General features: G+C 42.3%; 1 protein-coding gene across 1 annotated transcript; it reads left to right on the top strand.

Annotated features, from left to right (window-relative positions):
* Window positions 1-363: 363 nt before the first annotated feature.
* LOC310860021 (NACHT, LRR and PYD domains-containing protein 3-like) lies at window positions 364-20,375 on the top strand. Its single transcript, XM_083766784.1, has 13 exons — window positions 364-510; window positions 1,619-1,732; window positions 2,736-2,849; window positions 4,637-4,750; window positions 5,919-6,039; window positions 11,874-12,069; window positions 12,930-14,266; window positions 14,543-15,129; window positions 16,257-16,430; window positions 16,871-17,044; window positions 17,126-17,281; window positions 18,886-18,938; window positions 19,611-20,375. Exons 1-13 carry the CDS (start codon window positions 377-379, stop codon window positions 20,240-20,242), a joined length of 3,906 nt encoding a protein of 1,301 aa, XP_083622910.1. The 5' UTR covers window positions 364-376; the 3' UTR covers window positions 20,243-20,375.
* The last annotated feature ends 6,313 nt before the right edge of the window (window positions 20,376-26,688 follow it).

The raw sequence follows: 26,688 nt of genomic DNA, 5'->3' as shown, positions 1-26,688 counted from the left end.
TGCGTGTGTGCGTGTGTGTGTGTGTGTGTGTGTGTGTGTGTGTGTGTGTGTGTGTGTGTGTGTGTGTGTGTGTGTGTGTGTGGAGGAGGAAGGGGAGAATGTTTAGGCCTGTCACAAAGATGCAAGACGATATTAAACTATAATATATCTGATTGACTTTTATACCACTTAAATGATATTAATGATCTGTTTCTCCAGATTGGATAAATTGCCGATCATTGACCGATCGATCAGAACATTAAATAAACGAGCTAAAGATGATGTGTTTGATTGACAGGTGTCATAGCCTACAGACTAAAGATGATGTGTTTGATTGACAGGTGTCATAGAGACTAAAGATGATGTGTTTGATTGACAGGTGTCATACAGTCTAAAGATGAGTGGGGGGAGAGAGGAGGACGGAGCCGACAGACCACAGTTTCCAACACCCAGCCTTCTGTCTGTGAAGAGTGACACTTCTATGGAAACGCCTCTTCACTTCACTAATGAACCTGGACCTCCAGATACACAGTAAGTCAATCCTCCTGTACAATATAGTGGGGTGATGGTGACAGGCTGACAGCTATAGTGATAGTTACTATACTGTCTACTGTCTATAGGGGTGATGGTGACAGGCTGACGGCTATAGTGATAGTTACTACTGTCTACTGTCTAGTGTGGTGATGGTGACAGGCTGACAGCTATAGTGATAGTTACTACTGTCTACTGTCTAGTGGGTGATGGTGACAGGCTGACGGCTATAGTGATAGTTACTACTGTCTAGTGGGTGATGGTGACAGGCTGACGGCTATAGTGATAGTTACTACTGTCTACTGTCTAGTGGGTGATGGTGACAGGCTGACGGCTATAGTGATAGTTACTACTGTCTACTGTCTAGTGGGTGATGGTGACAGGCTGACGGCTATAGTGATAGTTACTACTGTCTACTGTCTAGTGGGTGATGGTGACAGGCTGACGGCTATAGTGATAGTTACTACTGTCTAGTGGGGTGATGGTGACAGGCTGACAGCTATAGTGATAGTTGCTATAGTGTCTAGTGGGGTGATGGTGACAGGCTGACAGCTATAGTTACTACTATTTACGGAACAAACTGTGGAAATATATGCATGGAAAATCTACCTATTTATGCAGCAACGTCATTTGCACTATTTCTTGTTTTTCTTGTTGTTGCATCAGTCAATCAGTCAATGAAAAACATGTAATATTCTAATTCCTCCAAGACCCTGGTTTCCTCCTACTGACAGCCTAGTCCTAGTCTGGTGTTCTTGTGCCCCCTCTTGGCCAGGCCCTGTAACTACAGTCTAGTAACATTCCTAAACTGATTTACCAATTATTAATTATCATAAAACACCCCGACACATTATTCTCAAAATAATCTGGCGGTCCAGAAATAATAACCTCTAATCTATCTGTACTGTATTTACAGTGCATAGTACATTTTACTGGTGATATTATTTCATTCATCGTTCATGTTTTCATGGAACTGTAATATTGTGAAAGGAAACCCACAGATTAGACTCTCTTATACTTGTTGTTGGGACATTATCAATACATCCTCTTGAACAAAGTGACTTTTTCATTCACATGATAATTGTATGAATATGTTTTATGATTCCAGAAGTCTCCACCACAGAGCAGAGTCTCCAACTCCCAGCCTTCTGTCTGTGAAGAGTGACCTGTCTAAAGGAGAACCTCCTAACTTCAGTAATGAACCTGGACCTCCACACGCTAAGTATGTCAACGCTCTATAAATATATACACTATACAGTATACACTACACACTATACACTATATAACAGTATGTGAAGACATGGTAAATGGTGCATTTACAGAGCGCTTTTATGTAAAGTTTCCCTGGACATTCTACGGAAAACACTGCGCGAATAGAGGGTCCATTTGATCAGTTTTCCGCAGCTGTCTAGTGAGGTCTAGTGTGGTGATGGTGACAGGCTGACAGCTATAGTGATAGTTACTACTGTCTAGTGTCTAGTGGGGTGATGGTGACAGGCTGACAGCTATAGTGATAGTTACTACTGTCTACTGTCTAGTGGGGTGATGGTGACAGGCTGTCAGCTATTGATAGCCTACTAATTTTGGATCTGCAAAATGGAGCAAAAAAGTGCACCAGTATGCAACCACCTTAACAAAACAAAGTGATATTATATCTTTAAATCATTTAAATGGTTTCACTTTTGTTGTGGATGTTGTGATTTGTACAACATTGTATCAATTGTATACACATCTTTATGTTTCCAGAAGTGTTGACCACAGAGCAGAGTCTCCAACACCCAGCTGTGTGTCTGTGAAGAGTGACAATTCTATGGAAACGCCTCTTCAGTTCACTAATGAACCTGGACCTCCAGATACACAGTAAGTAAATCCTCCTGTACAATATACACAACAATATAAAGCTGGGTTTGTTTCTGACCGGGGTCCATTTGATCAGTTTTCCACAGCTGTCTAGTGAGGTCTAGTGGGGTGATGGTGACAGGCTGACAGCTATAGTGATAGTTACTACTGTCTACTGTCTAGTGGGGTGATGGTGACAGGCTGACAGCTATAGTTACTACTATTTATGGAACAAACTGTGGAAATATATGCATGGAAAATCTACCTATTTATGCAGCAACGTCATTTGCACTATTTCTTGTTTTTCTTGTTGTTGCATCAGTCAATCAGTCAATGAAAAACATTCATTCACATGATAATTGTATGAATATGTTTTATGATTCCAGAAGTGTCGACCACAGAGCAGAGTCTCCAACTCCCAGCCTTCTGTCTGTGAAGAGTGACCTGTCTAAAGGAGAACCTCCTAACTTCAGTAATGAACCTGGACCTCCAGACGCTAAGTATGTCAATCCTCTATAAATATATGCACTATGCACTATACACTATACACTATACACTATATAACCAGGGCCGGTTCTAGGCATAAGCAATATAAGCGGTCGCTTGGGGCCACAACCACAAAGGGAGCCACATACCAGTGTTGTTTTCGTCGACTAAAACTAAGACGAAAAATGTTCGTCGACTACCTTTTTCCACTGACTAAAACTAAATAAAAACTAATCTATGATGACTAAAACTAAGACGAAAAATGTTCGTCGACTACCTATTTTCACTGACAAAAACAAATGGAAACTAAATGAAAACTAAGCTACAGTGACTAAAACTAAGACTAAATATACTGACAATTTCGTCGACAAATAAAAACGAGACTAAAATGTTAGGAAGGGACTAGTGGACAAGAGATCCAGTTTTATGCTGGGTCACAACGTGTGAGATTGTATATCTGCTATTTTCAGCATGCAACCAAAGTGTAAAATATGTCATTACAACGACATCAAGGCCTCTCAAAACACATTTTAGTCGACTAAATCAACTGTAGATTTAGTCGACTAAAATCTTATGACATTTAGTCGACTAAAACTAGACTAACACTAAGACATTCCAGGTGACTAAAATGTGACTAAAACTAAATGAAGTTTCAGTCCAAAGACTATGACTAAACTAAAATAGAAATTTGCTTCCAAAAAAACACTGCCACATACTAGTCTGTTTTATGTCCAATGTATTTGCAGTTAAGTTCATAAAGTTAACATAAGAACATGTAAATGTATTTGAAATTAAATAATAACGTTCATTTTCAGGATTCTAATTCAGAAATAGCTAAAAATATTATTCAGGATTCCAATAAAAATAATTGCAATAATTGCAGATCTACGAGCTCAAAACGTGTCGCAGTTTGAGCTGTAGATCACCTATTGTTTTATTATATGCATATACCTGCCTTATCCAAAAACTAGAGTTATTTTTTTATGATCTCACAACAGAATAATTTGTTAATATGCCACATGCAGTTGAATCAGGGGGGCAGTCAGACAGATATTTTGTGAAGCCACTAAGGAAATCGGGATTTCCTGAAAGTCCATATAATGGCCTGTCTACTGTCTAGTGGGTGATGGTGACAGGCTGACAGCTATAGTGATAGTTACTACTGTCTAGTGGGGTGATGGTGACAGGCTGACAGCTATAGTGATAGTTGCTAGTGTCTAGTGGGGTGATGGTGACAGGCTGACAGCTATAGTTACTACTATTTACGGAACAAACTGTGGAAATATATGCATGGAAAATCTACCTATTTATGCAGCAACGTCATTTGCACTATTTCTTGTTTTTCTTGTTGTTGCATCAGTCAATCAGTCAATGAAAAACAAGTAATATTCTAATTCCTCCCAGAGGCTGGTTTCCTCCTACTGACAGCCTAGTCCTATCTGGTGTTCTTGTGCCCCCTCTTGGCCAGGCCCTGTAACTACAGTCTAGTAACATTCATAAACTGATTTACCAATTATTAATTATCATAAAACACCCCGACACATTATTCTCAAAATAATCTGGCGGTCCAGAAATAATAACCTCTAATCTATCTGTACTGTATTTACAGTGCATAGTACATTTTACTGGTGATATTATTTCATTCATCGTTCATGTTTTCATGGAACTGTAATATTGTGAAAGGAAACCCACAGATTAGACTCTCTTATACTTGTTGTTGGGACATTATCAATACATCCTCTTGAACAAAGTGACTTTTTCATTCACATGATAATTGTATGAATATGTTTTATGATTCCAGAAGTCTCCACCACAGAGCAGAGTCTCCAACTCCCAGCCTTCTGTCTGTGAAGAGTGACCTGTCTAAAGGAGAACCTCCTAACTTCAGTAATGAACCTGGACCTCCACACGCTAAGTATGTCAACGCTCTATAAATATATACACTATACAGTATACAGTATACAGTATACACTATATAACAGTATGTGAAGACATGGTAAATGGTGCATTTACAGAGCGCTTTTATGTAAAGTTTCCCTGGACATTCTACGGAAAAACTGCGCAAATAGAGGGTCCATTTGATCAGTTTTCCACAGCTGTCTAGTGAGGTCTAGTGTGGTGATGGTGACAGGCTGACAGCTATAGTGATAGTTACTACTGTCTAGTGTCTAGTGGGGTGATGGTGACAGGCTGACAGCTATAGTGATAGTTACTACTGTCTACTGTCTAGTGGGGTGATGGTGACAGGCTGACAGCTATAGTGATAGTTACTACTGTCTACTGTCTAGTGGGGTGATGGTGACAGGCTGTCAGCTATTGATAGCCTACTAATTTTGGATCTGCAAAATGGAGCAAAAAAGTGCACCAGTATGCAACCACCTTAACAAAACAAAGTGATATTATATCTTTAAATCATTTAAATGGTTTCACTTTTGTTGTGGATGTTGTGATTTGTACAACATTGTATCAATTGTATACACATCTTTATGTTTCCAGAAGTGTTGACCACAGAGCAGAGTCTCCAACACCCAGCAGTGACAGTGACAATTCTATGGAAACGCCTCTTCAGTTCACTAATGAACCTGGACCTCCAGATACACAGTAAGTCAATCCTCCTGTACAATATACACAACAATATAAAGCTGGGTTTGTTTCTGACCGGGGTCCATTTGATCAGTTTTCCACAGCTGTCTAGTGAGGTCTAGTGGGGTGATGGTGACAGGCTGACAGCTATAGTGATAGTTACTACTGTCTAGTGTCTAGTGGGGTGATGGTGACATGCTGACAGCTATAGTGATAGTTACTACTGTCTACTGTCTAGTGGGGTGATGGTGTCAGGCTGACAGCTATAGTGATAGTTACTACTGTCTACTGTCTAGTGGGGGTGATGGTGACAGGCTGACAGCTATAGTTACTACTATTTATGGAACAAACTGTGGAAATATATGCATGGAAAATCTACCTATTTATGCAGCAACGTCATTTGCACTATTTCTTGTTTTTCTTGTTGTTGCATCAGTCAATCAGTCAATGAAAAACATTCATTCACATGATAATTGTATGAATATGTTTTATGATTCCAGAAGTGTCGACCACAGAGCAGAGTCTCCAACTCCCAGCCTTCTGTCTGTGAAGAGTGACCTGTCTAAAGGAGAACCTCCTAACTTCAGTAATGAACCTGGACCTCCAGACGCTATAGGCTATGTCAATCCTCTATAAATATATGCACTATGCACTATACACTATACACTATACACTATATAACCAGGGCCGGTTCTAGGCATAAGCAATATAAGCGGTCGCTTGGGGCCACAACCACAAAGGGAGCCACATACCAGTGTTGTTTTCGTCGACTAAAACTAAGACGAAAAATGTTCGTCGACTACCTTTTTCCACTGACTAAAACTAAATAAAAACTAATCTATGATGACTAAAACTAAGACGAAAAATGTTCGTCGACTACCTATTTTCACTGACAAAAACAAATGGAAACTAAATGAAAACTAAGCTACGGTGACTAAAACTAAGACTAAATATACTGACAATTTCGTCGACAAATAAAAACGAGACTAAAATGTTAGGAAGGGACTAGTGGACAAGAGATCCAGTTTTATGCTGGGTCACAACGTGTGAGATTGTATATCTGCTATTTTCAGCATGCAACCAAAGTGTAAAATATGTCATTACAACGACATCAAGGCCTCTCAAAACACATTTTAGTCGACTAAATCAACTGTATATTTAGTCGACTAAAATCTTATGACATTTAGTCGACTAAAACTAGACTAACACTAAGACATTCCAGGTGACTAAAATGTGACTAAAACTAAATTAAGTTTCAGTCCAAAGACTATGGCAGTGCTTCCAAAAAAACACTGCCACATACTAGTCTGTTTTATGTCCAATGTATTTGCATTTAAGTTCATAAAGTTAACATAAGAACATGTAAATGTATTTGAAATTAAATAATAACGTTCATTTTCAGGATTCTAATTCAGAAATAGCTAAAAATATTATTCAGGATTCCAATAAAAATAATTGCAAAAATTGCAGATCTACGAGCTCAAAACGTGTCGCAGTTTGAGCTGTAGATCACCTATTGTTTTACTATATGCATATACCTGCCTTATCCAAAAACTAGAGTTATTCTTTTAATATGCAATACAATTATGATCTCACAACAGACACAACAGAATAATTTGTTAATATGCCACATGCAGTTGAATCAGGGGGGCAGTCAGACAGATATTTTGTGAAGCCACTAAGGAAATCGGGATTTCCTGAAAGTCCATATAATGGCCTGTTGTGGCGCTGTCATTGGACCCAGAAAAACCCATAGCCCCATAGAAGTCCATGTATTTGGGCCCAACTTCACCTAGACTGTATTACCTTAATAAACATGGTCATGAATACTTTCTGCTTCCAGTCACTAGTTTAAAGTCTCATTTCTAATGTCATAATATTATTTTTGGAAATTATGGTCCCATTTATTTAAAAAAATGACCATAAAGTTGCGCATGTTCTGAGGGGCGTGGCTACCGTTACAGTCTATGATCGGGATTCCCCTCCCACTCGAGTCAAAATAAAAACCAACAGAGAAGAAGGGGGGAAGTCCGGCCTCGTTGTCTGGCCCAGCCAATGGCCAGCTGGGCTAAAGCGGATCTAGAAAGATGGCGACTTACAATTCAAGGACTGACAGGCCTCATTTTACGTTCATGTTAGACCCGGAGAACGCTTTGTCCATATTTTTTACAGTCTATGAGTTGAATGCAAGTTGCAAATTGCACACTGCCCACAGGTGAAGTGGTTTGCCATTGATTGCAGTTGGTTGATTGAATTGTTGGCAATAGGCTAGCACAGTAAAGATAAGATAATAATCTAATATGATGTGTGTAGTTCTTTAGAGATATAGGGCTCCATTTTTGTCACCGCTAAACCCCTTATCCCTAAACTTCTTTGCCTTTTTTGACACTATAATGCATACGTGTCAATGTAGATTGGCTAGTTGAACTACTTCAAAAATGTTTTTCAAAATAGTAAAAAAGGCAAAGGGGTTTAGGGATAAGGGGTTTAGTGGTGACGTACTGTAGCTCTGGTCCATAGCCTTCTACTGCTTCGATTCTGCCCTGCGCAGTAAGGCTATGGGACTATCAGTTTTAAATCTCAAATCGAAATCAGACCAGCCTCTCCTCTTTTGTGGAAATCTCACGAACGTTTGACCTACTCACCAATACAAAGATGTCAATAGAAAGCCTTTCCTTAGTGGACGCACTCTGAGCCCCCCACCACACGTATAAACGGTACTTTTTGGCCAGAAAGGGATTTTTTTTCACCAGAGGAAAAATATTCTCTATGAGGCAGTTCTCTGGGCAATATCAGTAGAGATAGTAGAGAGTAACTAAAAGTATATTTTTTCCGGTGGAAACAAAATCCGTTTTTGGTGATCTGATCAAAGTTAGTAGCCCTAGCATGGAACGAGGTGTGACGGTGCATTCCTTTCAATCCTGGCATGCTCTTTTTATCGTTATCTAAATCACCCATCATGTACGTACACATGCACATGATGGTTTTGACTCTTATCGTTCTGTTTCCATTGTCCATTCTCATGCATGACGTCACAACTATGCAAGGTCTAAGACTGTCTCTAGGATGTCTCGTCAAGATGTCACAAACTATGGAAGCTACCGTACCGAACCAAATAGTTTGGGTTTGATAAGATATAACTGGTAGAACTTGATCTCCTCCTGACCTCAAGTAACCCTGTCCTCTGAAAAGCAAGCAACCAGGGGCACAGTTGGTAGTGCTGTCGCCTCACAGCTAGAAGGTCGTCGGTTCGAATCCCGCTCGGGACGCTGTGGGTGCTGGCGGCATGTTTCCTCCTCTGCGTCATCAGTGCCCATAGCTGAAGGAGGGGTTGGCGAAAGGGCCTTTCTGTGTGGAGTTTGCATGTTCTCCCCGTGTCCCCTAGGGTACGTACCCTCACATGTTCTCCCCATGTCCCCTAGGGTAGGTACCCTCACATGTTCTCCCCGTGTCCCTATAGGGTAGGCACCCTCACATGTTATCCCCGTGTCCCCTAGGGTAGGTACCCTCACATGTTCTCCCCGTGTCCCCTAGGGTAGGTACCCTCACATGTTCTCCCCGTGTCCCCTAGGGTAGGTACCCTCACATGTTCTCCCCGTGTCCCCTAGGGTAGGTACCCTCACATGTTCTCCCCGTGTCCCCTAGGGTAGCTACCCTCACATGTTCTCCCCGTGTCCCCTAGGGTAGGTACCCTCACTAAAAACGTGCAGTAATCCTGGTCTCTAAACTGCCTCCCCCTGGCCAGCCGGGGCGCCTGATGGAAGGGAAAGGAACTGGTTGGAATAACGTGTTCCTTCCACGCGCTACGTCCAACCAGGGAAACTTCCCCCTGTCAGGTGTAAAAGGAGCAACTTGGACACTCAGGCATGAAGGAAGCATGAGTTCAAGTCCGTTGCTCTCCCCTTGTCCCCCATATATATGGGGACTAGGTTGCTCTCCCCTTGTCCCCCATATATATGGGGACTAGGTTGGTCTCCCCTTGTCCCCCATATATGGGGACTAGGTTGGTGGAGGGTGTGTAGAGCCCAGGATCACATTAGATGATTGACACAGGGGTGAAAAATGGGTTACAAAATAGTGGGATAAAAAAATATATATAAAAAAAAAAGCAAGCAACCTCTATAATAACCGTATGACACGCACCCTCTAAGTGGCCCTTTTCTCATGTTATGAAACGTGTGATGGAAGCACTAACTGTACTGATGAGACCCAATTATTGAAACCATGCACAAATATGGAATCTTTAAAGGAGCATTCAGTGATTTGGGTGATCCGTCCCGGTAACAAGATGTGCACATGCACGCTCTACAGTGGGGGGGGGGGGGGAGGCACGCTATAGGCCAACAGCACGCACACCAAGGCCCCGCCCCCGCTCGATCATGATTGGCGGAAGGCCCCTCTCTCTCTATCCTGATTGGATGAAGGTTTGGCCACTACCTACAGTTTTTTGACCCCCAGGGGTTAACTGGGGACAGGGAGGAACTCCTTATATGGTCAGAACACTCTATAGTAGAGGAGAGGATTATCACAACAAAACAACGAAAATAAGTGATATTTGAATTCAGTGAAATCACTGAATATACCTTTAAGCCCGTCATTATAGACCTGTAAATTGACTTCTCGTTAATAACTTATTATAGTATAATAAAAAATCACACCTGTGTGAACTGAGTGGTCTCTCTCTCTCTCTCTCTCTCTCTCTCTCTCTCTCTCTCTCTCTCTCTCTCTCTCTCTCTCTGCCTCTCTCTCTCTCTGCGCCTCTCTGTCTCTCAGTCTCAGTTTCTGTCTCTCTCTCTCTCTCTCTCTCTCTCTCTCTCTCTCTCTCTCTCTCTCTCTCTCTCTCTCTCTCTCTCTCTCTCTCTCTCTCTCTCTCTCTCTCTCTCTGTAATTAGCAAGCAACAGTGCAACAATATCTCTCTCTCTCTCTCTGTTTCTGGCACAACAGCGCCACTTTTGCCCCTACTGCTACTCTGGTAAACATTGGGACATAGTGAGTGACATAGTCATAGACATTGCTGTTCTTTCGAGTAGTTGCACCACTCAAAAATGTGCAGCACATTAGTCTATTATGTATTTATGGTCAAATATTATTGATCACTAATGTTGTATGTCTGTGGCAAAAATGAAATATTGATGACAATGTCCATCACAAAGCTTGCATGGTGATGACTCCTGCTTTAGACTCTCCCCCGCTGGGTGAAACTGAAACACCATCCTCGGCATATAGCTATTGAAAAATAGCAGATCTACAAGCTCATAGCGCGCCACCGAGTGGCGCGCTATGAGCTTGTAGGTCTGCTATTTTTGAAAAAAGAACGACTGACATAGAAACATAGCTTTTTCAGAAAACTGTCAGGATGTAGAAGACATTTTTAGAATCTTATCTCAGGTCAGAATGGGTGAATGAATGCATGTCCCTACTGCTTTTATACACCATTACTCAAAAAGAATACCCTTTCAATTTGATCACATTTTAGGCCCATTTCACAACTACCATTTGTAATAAAAGTTTCGGAGAAAATAGTTTATAACCAATTACAAATATTAAATTTGGCCCCACCCCTCAACACATCGGACACCCTCAATTCCAACATCTGCTAAAAACCTCGGCATTATCCACGATAGTTATTTTCAATGCGATAAACAAATCAGTTCTGTCGTTAACCCATTCTGACCTGAGATCAGATTCATACGAGGTTTCCACTGGACACACACTGGTCTGATTAACCCATTCTGACCTGAGATCAGATTCATATGAGGTTTCCACTGGACACACACTGGTCTGATGAACCCATTCTGACCTGAGATCAGATTCATACGAGGTTTCCACTGGACACACACTGGTCTGATTAACCCATTCTGACCTGAGATCAGATTCATACGAGGTTTCCACTGGACACACACTGGTCTGATGAACCCATTCTGACCTGAGATCAGATTCATACGAGGTTTCCACTGGACACACACTGGTCTGATGAACCCATTCTGACCTGAGATCAGATTCATACGAGGTTTCCACTGGACACACACTGGTCTGATTAAGACCAGCTTTTTCCAACTCCGCCTCCTTGCAAAGGTCAAGCCATATCTTCCCTCAAAACCGTTAGAAACCGCAATTCATGCTTTAATTTTTAAATCTCAACTCAAGACTCATCATCTATTTCCTCTGGATTTTAATTCCATCTGAGTCCACCTAATGTTTTTACTGTAGTTTTCTGTGTTTCTTTCGTGCTTCTACGTTATTCCTGTGATCATGTTGACATTTAATAATAATAATAACTTTATTTATATAGCAGCTTTCCAAAAACAAGTTTACAAAGTGCTTTACAGATAATAATAGCAGTAAAAGTACAATAAGAATCAAAAGAAACACAATTTAAACATTTCATAAAAAAGGCTGTGCAATAAAGGTGAGTTTTTAACCGTGATTTAAAAGAGGATACTGAGTTTGCCAGCCTGAGATCTGTAGGGGCCCCTACAGCCTGAGGGGCCCGTACAGCCTGAGGGGCCCGTACAGCCGAGGGGTCCCTACAGCTAAGGGGCCCCTACAGCCTGAGGGGCCCGTACAGCCTGAGGGGCCCGTACAGCCTGAGGGGCCCGTACAGCCGAGGGGCCCCTACAGCCTGAGGGGCCCCTACAGCCGAGGGGCCCGTACAGCAAAGGCCCGCTCGCCTTTTGTAATAACTTCAATAGGGTTTTGCTGGATGATCTCAGGCAGCGGCCAGGCTTGTAGGGAGTTAAAAGATCACAGATGTAAGCAGATGTGTAAGCTTTAAAAACAAGTAATAAAATCTTAAAATCTATTCTAAAACTAGCAGGTAACCAATGAAGTGCCTCAAGGACAGGTGTAATGTGCTCACTTCTCTTAGTGCGGGTCAGTGGCCTGGCATATCGTGTTTCTTCTACGTTATTCCTGTGATCATGTTGACATTTCTCATGTTGTGTTTCTTCTACATTGTTTTTTCTTTGCTTGTTTTGTTTTTCTTCTGATCTGTAGATTCTGTTCAGCACTTTTTGATTTAAACGTGCTCTATAAATATTACTCTATACACTCACAGTACTCTATGAATAAAGTTTGTATATTAAACTATCTATTATCTGTATTCTATTGTCTTCATCTCCACAGAGAGACATTCAGAAACACACCTGGACAGAAGACATTCAGTCAAACCACACCTGGACACAGTAAGACTGGACACATTTTACACTCATTAACATTTTATATAAATTAATGAAATGTTTAAATAACAGCAGACATCATCAGATTAAATATCCATGTTTTATTCCACTTATCAATGTCCAAATGCTGATGATAAAATATATAAATATTTAGACAAAAACAAATGATCCAATGTTTTTTTCAATGTATTTATTTTAGCCTAATTTCATTTGTCTTTTCAAATCATAGATTTTCTGGAGGATATTTAATACATAGTTGCTATGGATTGTTCAATGTGAAGTTGTAAATGAAGCATAATGTTTAACATGTATTAATTGTCTCCTCATATCAGATGTCCGTCTGCCAGAGTATGTAAATGTCTATAAGGTCACTTTGGACGACGGTCTTGATCATGTGACATTCGTCACTGAACATCCCTCCCTCTCCGACATCTACACAGACCTCCACCTCTCAGCGGGAGGGAGTGAAGGGGTTAATCAGCAACATGAGGTGTGGCAGCTTGAGACCGCCTCCAGCATGAAGACCCTCTATGACGTCCTAATCAAGTGCCGTGCCATCTTTAAGACCCTCCTCCCTGGCAGAGACACACCCAGCAGCAGAGTTCTGACCAATGGCATCGCTGGCATCGGGAAGACATTCTCCGTGCGTAAGTTCGCTCTGGACTGGGCGAGAGGTTTGGAGAACCAAGACATCAATCTCCTGGTTCTCTTCGCATTCCGGGAGCTGAACTTGGTCCGAGATGAGCAGCACAGTCTTCTCTCACTGATCCATGTTTTCCATCCAACGTTAGAGAAGGTCACAGCAGAGCAGCTCGCTGCCTGGAAAGTTGGCTTCATCTTCGATGGTCTCGATGAAAGCAGGTTTCCGCTGAAATTCCAGAACATTGATGTAGATTCTGACGACTTCGACAACAATGACGTCGTCTCTGATGTCACGGTGACATCATCGGTGGGCCTGCTGCTGACGAACCTCATCAAGAGGAATCTGCTCCCCTCGGCTCTCCTCTGGATAACCACCAGACCTGCAGCAGCCTATCAGATCCCTCCTGAATGCGTTGACATGGTGACAGAAATACGAGGGTTCACAGACCCCCAGAAGGAGGAGTTCTTCAGGAAGATGTTCAGTGATGATGAGGAGCTGGCCAGCACCATCATCTCACACGTGAAGACATCAAAGAGCATCCACATCATGTGTCACATCCCAGTCTTCTGTTGGATGACCGCTACCGTTGTGGAGGACCTGGTGAAGACAGGCAAGACAGGACAGCTGCCCAAGAACCTGACCGGGATGTTCAGCCTCTTCATATCGCTCATGATAAAAAAGATGAAGACGAAGTATGGCGAGACTGACAGGGATGTTCTTCTGATGCTGTGCCTGCTGGCGTTTGTACATCTGAAGAAAGGCAGCGTCACGTTCTACCAAGAAGACCTGGAAGAGTGTGGTCTCGATGTGAACCACGCCGCGCTGTACTCGGGAGTGTGCACAGAGATCTTCAAAGAAGAGACCGTTCAATCTCAGAGAAAGATCTACAGCTTCGTTCATCTGAGCATCCAGGAGTTCCTGGCTGCAGTCTACCTGATGCACTGTTTCACACAGAAGAACATGAAGGTACTGAAGACATTCCTGGGAGGAGGAGAAGGAGAAGAAGACGTCTTCCTGCAGAGAGCCATGGAAGGAGGAGGAGGAGGAGGAGGAGGAGGAGGAGGAGGCGGAGGAGGAGGAGGCGGAGGAGGAGGAGGAGGAGAAGAAGACGTCATCCTGCAGAGAGCCATGGAAGGAGGAGGAGGAGGAGAAGGAGAAGATGATCAAATCTTAATCCAGAGAGCCATTGAAGAATCCCTGAAGAGTATGGTAGGAGGAGGAGGAGGAGGAGGAGGAGGAGGAGGAGGAGGAGGAGGAGGAGGAGGAGGAGGAGAAGAAGAAGACGTCATCCTGCAGAGAGCCATGGAAGAATCCCTGAAGAGTTTGGAAGGAGGAGGAGGAGGAGGAGAAGAAGAAGATGATCAAATAATCCAGAGAGACATTGAAGAATCCCTGAAGAGTATGAATGGAGAAATGACCCTGGACGACTTCCTGCAGAGAGCTTTTCAAAAAGCCCTGAAGAGTAAGAACGGCCACCTGGACCTCTTTGTCCGCTTCCTTCATGGCCTCTCACTGGAGTCCAACCAGAGTCTGTTAGGAGGCCTGCTGGGTCACACAGAGAACAGTCCAGAGAGCATCCAGAGAGTCATCAACAACCTGAAGGAGATGAAAAGTGAGGATAAGAGTCTCTCTCCTGACAGATTCATCAACATCTTCCACTGTCTGATGGAGATGAACGACCTCTCAGTACATCAGGAGATCCAACAGTACCTGAACTCAGCGGACAGATCAGAGACAGAACTGTCTGAGAGCCAGTGTTCAGCCCTGGCCTTCATGCTGCTGACGTCAGAGAAGGTTCTGGAGGAGTTGGACCTGGACCAATACGCCAAAACATCAGGATGGGGGACATCCAGACTAATCCCAGCTGTGAGGAACAGCAGAAAGGCTCGGTTAGTAGAAAACTTAGAATAGAATAGAATAAATCTACCATCACACCTAATAACTAATAATTATTAAGATTAAGATTAATTATTGATATCGTGAGCTCTGAAATCTCACTGTATCAATAATGTTGCTGTTTATACCTTGATAATACAGTAATACAGTCTAGTGATAGTACAGCAATACAGTAGTGATAGTACAGTATAGTGTTACATGCCTAGTGCAAATAAAGGCTAGTTCTGTTAAAGCTGTTAAACAGAGTCTAAAACTATAGACACTTTAATTTAGTCCACAATTTAGTCTCACTAGTGGAGATAAACCAATTTTGTCCACAATTTAGTCTCACTAGTGGAGATAAACATTAAAGTGATCTAATGAGTCTACTGTTATGTTGATTCATGATAACCAGTCTATATGTATAATGTATCACCATGTGTTGTTACTGTAAATCTCTCTGGATTCAGATCATCTGATAAATTAATACATTGTAAATGTAATGGTGTGGTACTAGAGGACATTTCATTTTCTCACCACTAGGGTGCATCCATGCTCTGGGGAACATTAAGTTGCATTGTTGCAGACGATACACCATGAGTACCTGTCGTTTTGGACACAATCTGTAGTAGTGAAAAGAATATTAAATACATTAAAATTCATTGATCTGTGTAAATTACACACTAGTATTAATGCAGATTATCTGTCTTTCACTTTTATGTTTTCTGGTTCCCTGTTCTTATATGACCTGTCAATATCTGACCAACTAGACTGTTCTTATATGACCTGTCAATATCTGACCAACTAGACTGTTCTTATATGACCTGTCAATATCTGACCAACTAGACTGTTCTTATATGACCTGTTAATATCTGACCAACTAGACTGTTCTTATATGACCTGTCAATATCTGACCAACTAGACTGTTCTTATATGACCTGTCAATATCTGACCAACTAGACTGTTCTTATATGACCTGTCAATATCTGATCAACTAGACTGTTCTTATATGACCTGTCAATATCTGACCAACTGGACTGTACATTTACATTACTCTTTATAGTTAATTTCCTTGAACATGAATTTGACTTGATTTAACCTGTGTTGATAATCACTGATTTTACATCATCTACATTTACAGACTTGTTGGCTGTTCCCTCCAAAAGGCAGAATATGAGATTGTGGCTTCAGCTCTCAGCTCTAATCCTTCACATCTAAGAGAATTGGACATCAGTTATAATGACATAACGGATCCATCCATGGACCTGCTCACTGCTGCATTGAAGAGTCCAAACTGTCATCTGGAGATACTGAGGTCACATTATTATTTATATTAGTTCTGTTTTATCATTTATTGTTTGATAATAAGAAGAGTGTGGATAAAGTTGACATCATGGTATCCCACACTGATTAGAATAATAATATGGTCAGAGTTTGTGTTGTCTAGTTCACACTCTCACATCACAATGCTACGGTACAGTAACTACAATATGTGATCCATCATGGCTACTAGGGGATTATCATTATCAATGCTACGGTACAGTAACTACAATATGTGATCCATCATGGCTGCTAGGGGATTATCATTTCCTGTCAGTTAGCTTTCTGTTTCCTGTCAGTTAGCTTCCTGTTTCCTGTCAGAATATTCAGATTAAGATAATGTATTCACATTACTCCTGCCTTCTCTTTCCATCTCTTGGGGTCTTTACTCTAAAACTGTGATATTCAGTCCAGATATTTCATGTGTAATTACAGACTTGCTGGCTGTACCTTCACACAGACAGGATTTGAAGTTCTGCTCTCAGCTCTCAGCTCCAATCTTCTCCATCTGAGAGAATTGGACCTCAGTTTCATCTGCCTGCAGGAATCACAACTGCTCCAGCTCTCTGCGTTACTGAAGAGTCCACAGTGTGGACTGCAGATCCTGGGGTAAAGAATGTGTGTTCTCTCTGTGTGGATCTCTACTTGAACATCAACACAGCACTTTGTTAAATGTGTATTTCTCTGCAGGTTGACAGGCTGTGGAGTCACAGAGGAAGGCTGTTCTTCTCTGGCTTCAGCTGTGACCTCCAACCCCTCCTCCCAGCTGAAACAGCTGGACTTGAACTTCAGCCACTTGGGAGACTCTGCTCTGAAGAAGCTGTCTGCTGCCCTGGAGACTGTCAAGTGAGTCTACTATAGGACTGTCTGTTGGTCAGTAGACTATAGGACTGTGTCCATGTTGGTCAGTAGACTATAGGACTGTGTCCATGTTGGTCAGTAGACTATAGGACTGTGTCTGTTGGTCAGTAGACTAGAGGACTGTGTCTGTTGGTCAGTAGACTATAGGACTGTGTCTGTTGGTCAGTAGACTATAGGACTGTGTCCATGTTGGTCAGTAGACTATAGGACTGTGTCTGTTGGTCAGTAGACTAGAGGACTGTGTCTGTTGGTCAGTAGACTATAGGACTGTGTCTGTTGGTCAGTAGACTATAGGACTGTGTCCATGTTGGTCAGTAGACTATAGGACTGTGTCTGTTGGTCAGTAGACTATAGGACTGTGTCCATGTTGGTCAGTAGACTAGAGGACTGTGTCTGTTGGTCAGTAGACTAGAGGACTGTGTCTGTTGGTCAGTAGACTATAGGACTGTGTCTGTTGGTCAGTAGACTAGAGGACTGTGTCTGTTGGTCAGTAGACTAGAGGACTGTGTCTGTTGGTCAGTAGACTATAGGACTGTGTCCATGTTGGTCAGTAGACTATAGGACTGTGTCTGTTGGTCAGTAGACTAGAGGACTGTGTCTGTTGGTCAGTAGACTATAGGACTGTGTCTGTTGGTCAGTAGACTATAGGACTGTGTCTGTTGGTCAGTAGACTAGAGGACTGTGTATGTTGGTCAGTAGACTATAGGACTGTGTCTGTTGGTCAGTAGACTATAGGACTGTGTCCATGTTGGTCAGTAGACTATAGGACTGTGTCCATGTTGGTCAGTAGACTAGAGGACTGTGTCTGTTGGTCAGTAGACTATAGGACTGTGTCCATGCTGGTCAGTAGACTATAGGACTGTGTCTGTTGGTCAGTAGACTAGAGGACTGTGTCCATGTTGGTCAGTAGACTATAGGACTGTGTCTGTTGGTCAGTAGACTAGAGGACTGTGTCTGTTGGTCAGTAGACTATAGGACTGTGTCTGTTGGTCAGTAGACTAGAGGACTGTGTCCATGTTGGTCAGTAGACTATAGGACTGTGTCTGTTGGTCAGTAGACTATAGGACTGTGTCCATGTTGGTCAGTAGACTATAGGACTGTGTCCATGTTGGTCAGTAGACTATAGGACTGTGTCCATGCTGGTCAGTAGACTATAGGACTGTGTCCATGTTGGTCAGTAGACTATAGGACTGTGTCCATGTTGGTCAGTAGACTATAGGACTGTGTCTGTTGGTCAGTAGACTATAGGACTGTGTCCATGTTGGTCAGTGCAGTGTAGAATGTTTAACTGGCCAGGCTGACCCATAAAGTCGAGATAGAAGTATCAGTGTTCTTATGAATGACATCCTAATCTATAATTTAACACACATAGAAAATAGAAAGACAGTTTAAGCTAGAAACATGTGCTCCTCAGAACACAGGTCTCCGCCAGGACGGGTAGCTTATTGTGGGCCAGCAATGTTTCACAGCCAATCGGACGCTGAATGATGACAACATGTGTTTAGTAAAACTTTGGTGGGAACAGGCCGATGTGAGACATTAAGCAGCAGAGGTTTTGATTTGATTAATTGTTGTTCTACTTCCTACAGTGTGAATCATGGAGGAGAACACTGGACTAAACCTCAACTCCTAGTTACAACACGTGAGTCTGTCTGTCTGTCTGTCTGTGTGTCTGTCTGTCTGTCTGTCTGTCTGTCTTTATATTGTGTCAGTGACACAATATAAAACTAAAAATATAAAAAATGTTCAGTTGTAACCTTGTTTCACTTAGTGCGGTCGGATGCCCGACACAGATATTGATAAAAACGACAGATTAATGATATCAAAAGCGGTCGCATCGCTCCACAGCCTGGGAGCGCTTGTTGCACAATACTCCATGTTGCGCAACAGTGAGACGTCATCGAAAATGATCCCCCCCCCCCCCTGTTTAGCCAACGACAACGGAAATCTTAAAACGTTAATACCTCGCGATCTAAATCATCCCGTCTAATTATATGTGCGCTGTCCAGTCGCTAGTCGCGTTATAGATAATCCCGTAATTGTCGTTCTCATCGAGAGTGTTGTGGCTAAATTTAGCTACTACAACCACATCCTCCTGTGTGTGTGTGTGTGTGTGTGTGTGTGTGTGTGTGTGTGTGTGTGTGTGTGTGTGTGTGTGTGTGTGTGTGTGTGTGTGTGTGTGTGTGTGTGTGTGTGTGTGTGTGTGTGTGTGTGTGTGTGTGTGTGTGTGTGTGTGTGTGTGTGTGTGTGTGTGCACGCGCTGCCCATTCAGTGAATGATGTATTTAATGTGTACTGTGTTGTTTTCTCATCAGATTCCCAGTTTCTCACTCTGGACCCAAACACAGCACACTGTGACCTCTCTCTGTCTGAGAACAACAGGAAGGTGACATGTCAGGATGGTCAGGGTCATTCATATCCTGATCATCCCGACAGGTTTGATAGAAAGGTTCAGGTTCTGAGTTCAGAGAGTCTAGCTGAACGCTGCTACAGTGAGGTACAGTTCAGTGGAGAGGTTAGGATAGGAGTGACTGACGGAGACATCAGTAGGAAAGGAGACGGTCTGGACTGTCTGCTTGGATGGACTGAACATTCCTGGAGTCTGTTCTGTAGAGATGGTCACCATGGTAACTATTACTCTGTCAGACACAATAGTAAGAGGACTGTCCTTCCAATCCGTCCCTCTGACTCCAACAGAGTAGCAGTGTATCTGGACCGTCCCGCTGGGACTCTGTCCTTCTACAGAGTGTTAGAGGACACTCTGACTCACCTGTACACTTTCCAGGACACATTCACTGAACCGCTCTACGCTGGCTTTGGGTTGAACCCTGACTCCTCTGTGTCTCTGTATGAGGACAGACAGGCTGTGAGGACAGCCAGACAGGCTGTGAGGACAGACAGACAGGCAGTGAGGACAGACAGACAGGCTGTGAGGACAGACAGATAGGCTGCGAGGACAGACAGACAGGCTGTGAGGACAGACAGACAGTGTGTTGTATCATAATGTAATAATCAGGAACAGGTGTGGTGGGGGCGGGGCTGATAAAATGAATGGATCTCTGAAATACTGAATCGATCGACTTAAAACATGTCTGGACCGTACAGGTGTTTATTACACCTGCCAATCATATTTAGTCTCTATGACACCTGTCAATCAAACACATCATCTTTAGCTCTTTATTTAATAGAATCGTGATCGGCAATTTACCCGATCTGTAGAAACCGATCTTTAATACCATTTAAGTGGTATAAAAGTCAATCAGATATATTGTAGTTTAATATCATTTGCATCTTTGTGACAGAATATTGTGGAAAATCTGACCTAATTTACAGGGGCCAGTCTTGAATTGCAGCCGTCCGTAGGTGCTCTTTGAGAGCGGTTTTGAAGGAGTCAAGGGATTTGCATGTCTTAATGACTGTTGGTAGGGCGTTCCACATTTTGGTGGCATAGGAGCAAAAACAATTTAGTGCCTTGTTTGTTCGGGGAGTGAGGCCAAGTAGGAGCCTGACCAGTTTGTTTTGGGAGGCCTTGTTTTAAGGGCCTTTGAGGTGCTGTTGTACCAGGAGGTGCATGCATAGTCGAAGAAACCTTGTACGAGGGCTCCTGTTAGGGTCTTCAAGGTGTAGAAACCTTGTACGAGGGTTCTGTTAGGGTCTTCAAGGTGTAGAAACCTTGTACCAGGCTCCTGTTAAGGTCTTCAAGGTGTAGAAACCTTGTACGAGGCTCCTGTTAAGGTCTTCAAGGTGTATAAACCTTGTACGAGGCTTCTGTTAAGGTCTTCAAGGTGTAGAAACCTTGTACGAGAGCTCCTGTTAAGGTCTTCAAGGTGTAGAAACCTTGTACGAGGGCTCCTGTTAGGGTCTTCAAGGTGTTTTTGTCGACCAATGAGGAGATCCTGTACAGGAATCTTGTTCTTTGGTTGACTGTATTGATTATGTTGGTGCTGAGATTACTATTTGATCCACAGAGAATTGATTCAGGTGTTTGTTATCAGCGAGCCAGGTGCAGATTCTACCGAGTTCAGAGCTGAGGGCCTTTTCAACCTGCAGTTTGTTCCACAACGCCACACACACACACACACACATCGATGGCGGAGGAAGCCATGCAAGGCACCAACCAGCACATCAGGAGCAATGTGGGGTTCAGTGCCTTGCCCAAGGACGCTTCCACATGTAGACAGGAGGAGGAGCCGGGATTCGAACCGCCGACCCATGGATCATTGGACGAAAATGATGGACAAAATGAACATTTACTCCAAAGAAGGCTTTTTGAAAATCATTGTATTTTTTAACTATAAAACCATAAAATGTAATTTCACTTTTATTTTATGTTGAATCTTTCATGTATATAATATATATATTTATTCATATTTTCAACAAGATGTAACCAATGCTGTTGTGTTTACATTGTGCCAAAGTTACAATAGTCAATACAATTGTGTTAATAAATAAAAAATAAAGAGAATTTTTATTTTGATGTAACTTTTTGCTGTTGAGGGACTTTCACCTTTCTGTACGCACATGTGTGCACGCACAGTCGCACGCACACGCACACACACAGATCCTCTGTCTGGGACAGATTCACGAAGGAAATGTACGACCAGGTGTAAATGAAGTGCGTATTAATCCGTCCGATTGGTGTCGTTCACCCAAGGTGGCGTAACGACTCGATCTCAACCTGGCGTTGACGGCCTGGTTGTGATACACGCCCATTTCACACCATATAAGGCAACAGAAACGATCTTTTCCTCGGGTTGAACAACGTCGTATCACAGCCTGCAAAATGCACACATCTCCAAGCTCAACGTGAACGCGGTGCTCCCACTCTCAATGGGATAGTTCCAGCCAATTTGTGGAACTATAGCCCGTAGGCCCATAGACTTAATGTTGGGCACATAGCCGATAGCCTACACATATTTTATATGAGGTTTGGGGACTATTGATTGATTCAGCATGAAGACTAAAGCATTCTAAATAAATATATACGCATGCCTTGATCACTGGAACACCACCCTCTGATCACTGGAACACCACCCTCCGACCAACGTCCGCCAACGCCACGGCCAAGTCCAAATTATGAATTATGAAAACGGGGGAACGTAACCCTCGTAAATGCACAATATGAGAGTAAACGGCGTTGCGGATTTGGCGCCCAGTGCTGAAATGGAGGATGTAAGAACACACTTTTGTTTCTTACGTTACAGAGCTGGGGCCTGTTTCACGAAACTTGGATTAACTAATCCAGGATTTAGGCCAAAGCCAGGCTTTTTAAATCCTGATCTTTACAGCCTGGTTTATTCCGTTCCACTAAAGCCAAGCGAGGCTCAGAATTGGTGGATTTGGCGAGCCGGGATCAGCAAGCCTGGCTTAATAGACAGTCTGGCTTTTTGTCTCTAGACCCATTCTGTAGAACACAGATTTACTGATCCTTCTTCTTCATGGGGTATTAAGGCAGTTTGCATCCTTAATAGTTGCATTACAGCCCCCTTCTGTATATCTCATTATCTTTACTAATCTATTCAAGACTTACTGATACAAGGACTTAAGCTTCTAAAATAAATACTGCTGCTGTAATTAAAGAGAGAACATACTCTCAATAGTGGATAGACTGAATGATTAACTACCCCAAAAATATAGTTTACATTTGACCACTACTAACTTAACTATTAACTATTAACTTAAAACAGAATTCTTAATATTGTAAGCATAACGATATTGTCGCATTGTGATATTTGGCCATAACTCCCTCCTCTGAGGGAGCTACCTTTGGGGAAGGGGGTTGTTGTCCAGACAGGGGCCAGACTGGTGAGGGTCATGGGTTCATGTAGCATGCCAAAGTTTGTGCTATTGCCATTGAGAATGCATTGGGCGTTTAAGTTAAATAACTCAGAAACTACAAAACATTTCAAAGTAAAAAGTTCCAGCATGTGTCTCCACAGTAAGCTGAATTTTACAAAGTGTGAATGGAGTTTCTAGGTGAAAGTGATATTTTGAAGTGCCACTATCTGCCTATAAATGTCTCAAATTTGACTATATTTCTAAAACTATGAAACATTTCAAAGATTCCTTTTCAGGCACATATGTCCACCGTAGGATGAACCTAAATAGGTTTGAATGGGGTTTCTAGGTGTAAGTATGTAGGACTAGTAGTGGGTGAAACGTTACAATGGTAATATGTTGTAAAACAATGAGTAATGGTAATATTTAGTGGTTTTCACTTTTACAAAAAAAATAATAATAATATAATATAATAATTCTTCTTAACCGTGCACTTGCACGACAGCAAACCTATTCATGGGGAACATTCACCAAAAGCAGCTGATCTACAAGCTCACAAGCTGTCATGATGTTGTGCAGCCTATATATATTTTGGTTATTTGATTTTATATAGTGCTTAAATTAGTCCTTTAATGCAGACCGATACAAATAAGGCAACATAAACCCATAATAATTGAATAAATCTGGAAAACATCATTGGTTTGTGATCAGTTAGACTGCTTAATGAACAGTAAAGACATCAGGATTAGGTTAAACCTGGCTGTTAGCCTGGTCCGGAGCAGGCTAAGTCAAAAGCATTAGTTTCCATGGTAACTAATGTAGCATCACTTTCATGAAACCGAATCAAGCCTCAACATATCCAGGTTAACTGGTTAAATTAATCTGGCAAGATCAACCATCTTTCATGAAACCGGTTAATCACTGATCCAGGATATATTAAGGCAGGATATGTGTTAAAGCCCAGCTTAATCTCTAATCCAAGTTTCGTGGAACGGGCCCCAGGTAATCATGAAGTCTTGTGTTTATATTCCTGTCCAGGCCTTATGTGTGTGTGTTTATATTCATCATGTGTGTCTGTTTATATTCATTGAGTGTGTGTGTGTTTTATTCCTTTTATGTCCTTTTGACGGCTCTAGTTACAGTTAGATGAGTGGTGAAAACTCCTGATCATCCATTTATTCCATTAGATTATTAGACCATATAGACCATTTTTATGATTTTATACAGAATTAAAACATTCTCTGAGGTAAATTATATTATAATGTTTTAGTTATTTCAAATATGCTGCTGGCTTATATTCTTCTTGGGAAAAATACAAAAAGATACTCTTATGGAAAGTCTAAATTATTTTACTTATATTGACCAATTTAGTAGGCTTTAGTGGGCTAGCCCCTCCCACCCCTCAGTGGGCCCAGTGTGGGCTAGCCCCTCCCACCCCTCAGTGTGGGCTAGCCCCTCCCACCCCTCACTGGTGCGAAAGTGGGTAGTAAAAACGGGGACGCAGTAAGGCCACCCCCCCCCCCGCACGCGCGCGCCCCAGTGATGTCGGTCATCTTGGAAACTAAAACACAATAATAAACAATGGGAGAGGGGTGGGGCCGAGAAAGGCCCTTATGGATCCATAATGCCGTCAGCTCGCTTTGGTCTTCAAAACCAGCCAAAATGTTCACATAGCTATCCCCCCTTCATCGTCACACACACACACACACACACACACACACACACAGAGAGAGAGAGGACAGTGTTTTGTGTGTTTAGTTAAATCAATGTTTCAAAGGTTGTGGTGAGGTTTACAGAACTCTGACCTCACTGACCTGTTGTTTGTTCTCACCGTCTCTCTCTCTCTCTCTCTCTCTCTCTCTCTCTCTCTCTCTCTCTCTCTCTCTCTCTCTCTACTGTTACAGTGACTTCACTACTTCAACCGTCTACTGATCAACCGACAGGTCTGTCTACTTTTATACTGTAGGCCTATTTATTATCAATTATATATCTGTTTATTAATAACACATTTAGACCCGAGGACAATTCTACAAATGATGTCTTCTAAATCCTGACAGTTTTCTGAATAACACCATGTTTCTAATTTATTATTATTAATAACACCATGTTTCTGTGTCAGTGGTTGTCACAGGGTTAAAACCTCATGTTTCTATGTGTGTCAGTGGTTGTCACAGGGTTAAAACCTCATGTTTCTATGTGTGTCAGTGGTTGTCACAGGGTTAAAACCTCATGTTTCTATGTGTGTCAGTGGTTGTCACAGGGTTAAAACCTCATGTTTCTATGTGTGTCAGTGGTTGTCACAGGGTTAAAACCTCATGTTTCTATGTGTGTCAGTGGTTGTCACAGGGTTAAAACCTCATGTTTCTATGTGTGTCAGTGGTTGTCACAGGGTTAAAACCTCATGTTTCTATGTGTGTCAGTGGTTGTCACAGGGTTAAAACCTCATGTTTCTATGTGTGTCAGTGGTTGTCACAGGGTTAAAACCTCATGTTTCTATGTGTGTCAGTGGTTGTCACAGGGTTAAAACCTCATGTTTCTATGTGTGTCAGTGGTTGTCACAGGGTTAAAACCTCATGTTTCTATGTGTGTCAGTGGTTGTCACAGGGTTAAAACCTCATGTTTCTATGTGTGTCAGTGGTTGTCAAACATTTTCATCTCAAGGACCCGCAGAATTATCTGTATTTGGCCGCCGACCCCCATCTTATAATATGCTGTTCCAGGGACCCCCCCCCCCCCCCCCCCATCTTATAATATGTTGTTCCAGGGACCCCCCCCCCCCCCCCCCATCTGATAATATGTTGTTCCAGGGACCCCCCCCCCCCATCTGATAATATGTTGTTGGAATATATTTTTTCAGAACAAACGTTTTTTAACTCAAATCTTTGCTTCTGGGGGGGGGGGGGGGGGTCCCTGGAACAACATATTTTCAGACGTGGTTCAGAGGCCAATTAGAGATCATTTTTGGGGTCCTTGACATGAAATATTGAGTGAATTATAGGCCTAGAAACATAGGTATTTCAGAAAACTGTCAGGATTTAGAAGACTCTTTCAGGCCTAAATGGGTTAAAGAAACTGTTAATGGTTAATATGTGTACCGTCACTTTAAAAGCGTAATGCTGTTTCCCCGGACAGCTGGTTGGATGAATCAATACACTGTTAGACCCACATGTTTGTGCCAGAATGGTCGATTACATTTATTTATTGGTCTTTATCCAACACGCTTACATTCACCCATTCACACACCTTTACATAGATTGTGCATTACATTCACCCATTCACACACCTTTACATAATTATATTGTGCATTACATTCACCCATTCACACACCTTTACATAGATTGTGCATTGCATTCACCCATTCACACACCTTTACATAGATTGTGCATTACATTCACCCATTCACACACCTTTACATAGATTGTGCATTACATTCACCCATTCACACACCTTTACATAGATTGTGCATTACATTCACCCATTCACACACCTTTACATAGATTGTGCATTACATTCACCCATTCACACACCTTTACATAGATTGTGCATTACATTCACCCATTCACACACCTTTACATAGATTGTGCATTACATTCACACATTCACACACATTCACTC

Source organism: Protomyctophum parallelum (assembly GCF_964188405.1).
Source record: "Protomyctophum parallelum genome assembly, chromosome: 6".
In the NCBI taxonomy this organism is placed as follows: Eukaryota; Metazoa; Chordata; class Actinopteri; order Myctophiformes; family Myctophidae; genus Protomyctophum; species Protomyctophum parallelum.
This window is presented reverse-complemented; position numbering and strand designations above follow the sequence as displayed.

Bases quoted from the DNA above. Each gene is read 5' to 3' on its own strand.
- LOC310860021 (XM_083766784.1), top strand. From the start codon at position 377: ATGAGTGGGGGGAGAGAGGAGGACGGAGCCGACAGACCACAGTTTCCA. The intron at 511-1,618 runs GTAAGTCAATCC...TTATGATTCCAG, and splicing joins CCTGGACCTCCAGATACACA to AAGTCTCCACCACAGAGCAG. The intron at 17,282-18,885 runs GTGAGTCTACTA...TACTTCCTACAG, and splicing joins GCTGCCCTGGAGACTGTCAA to TGTGAATCATGGAGGAGAAC.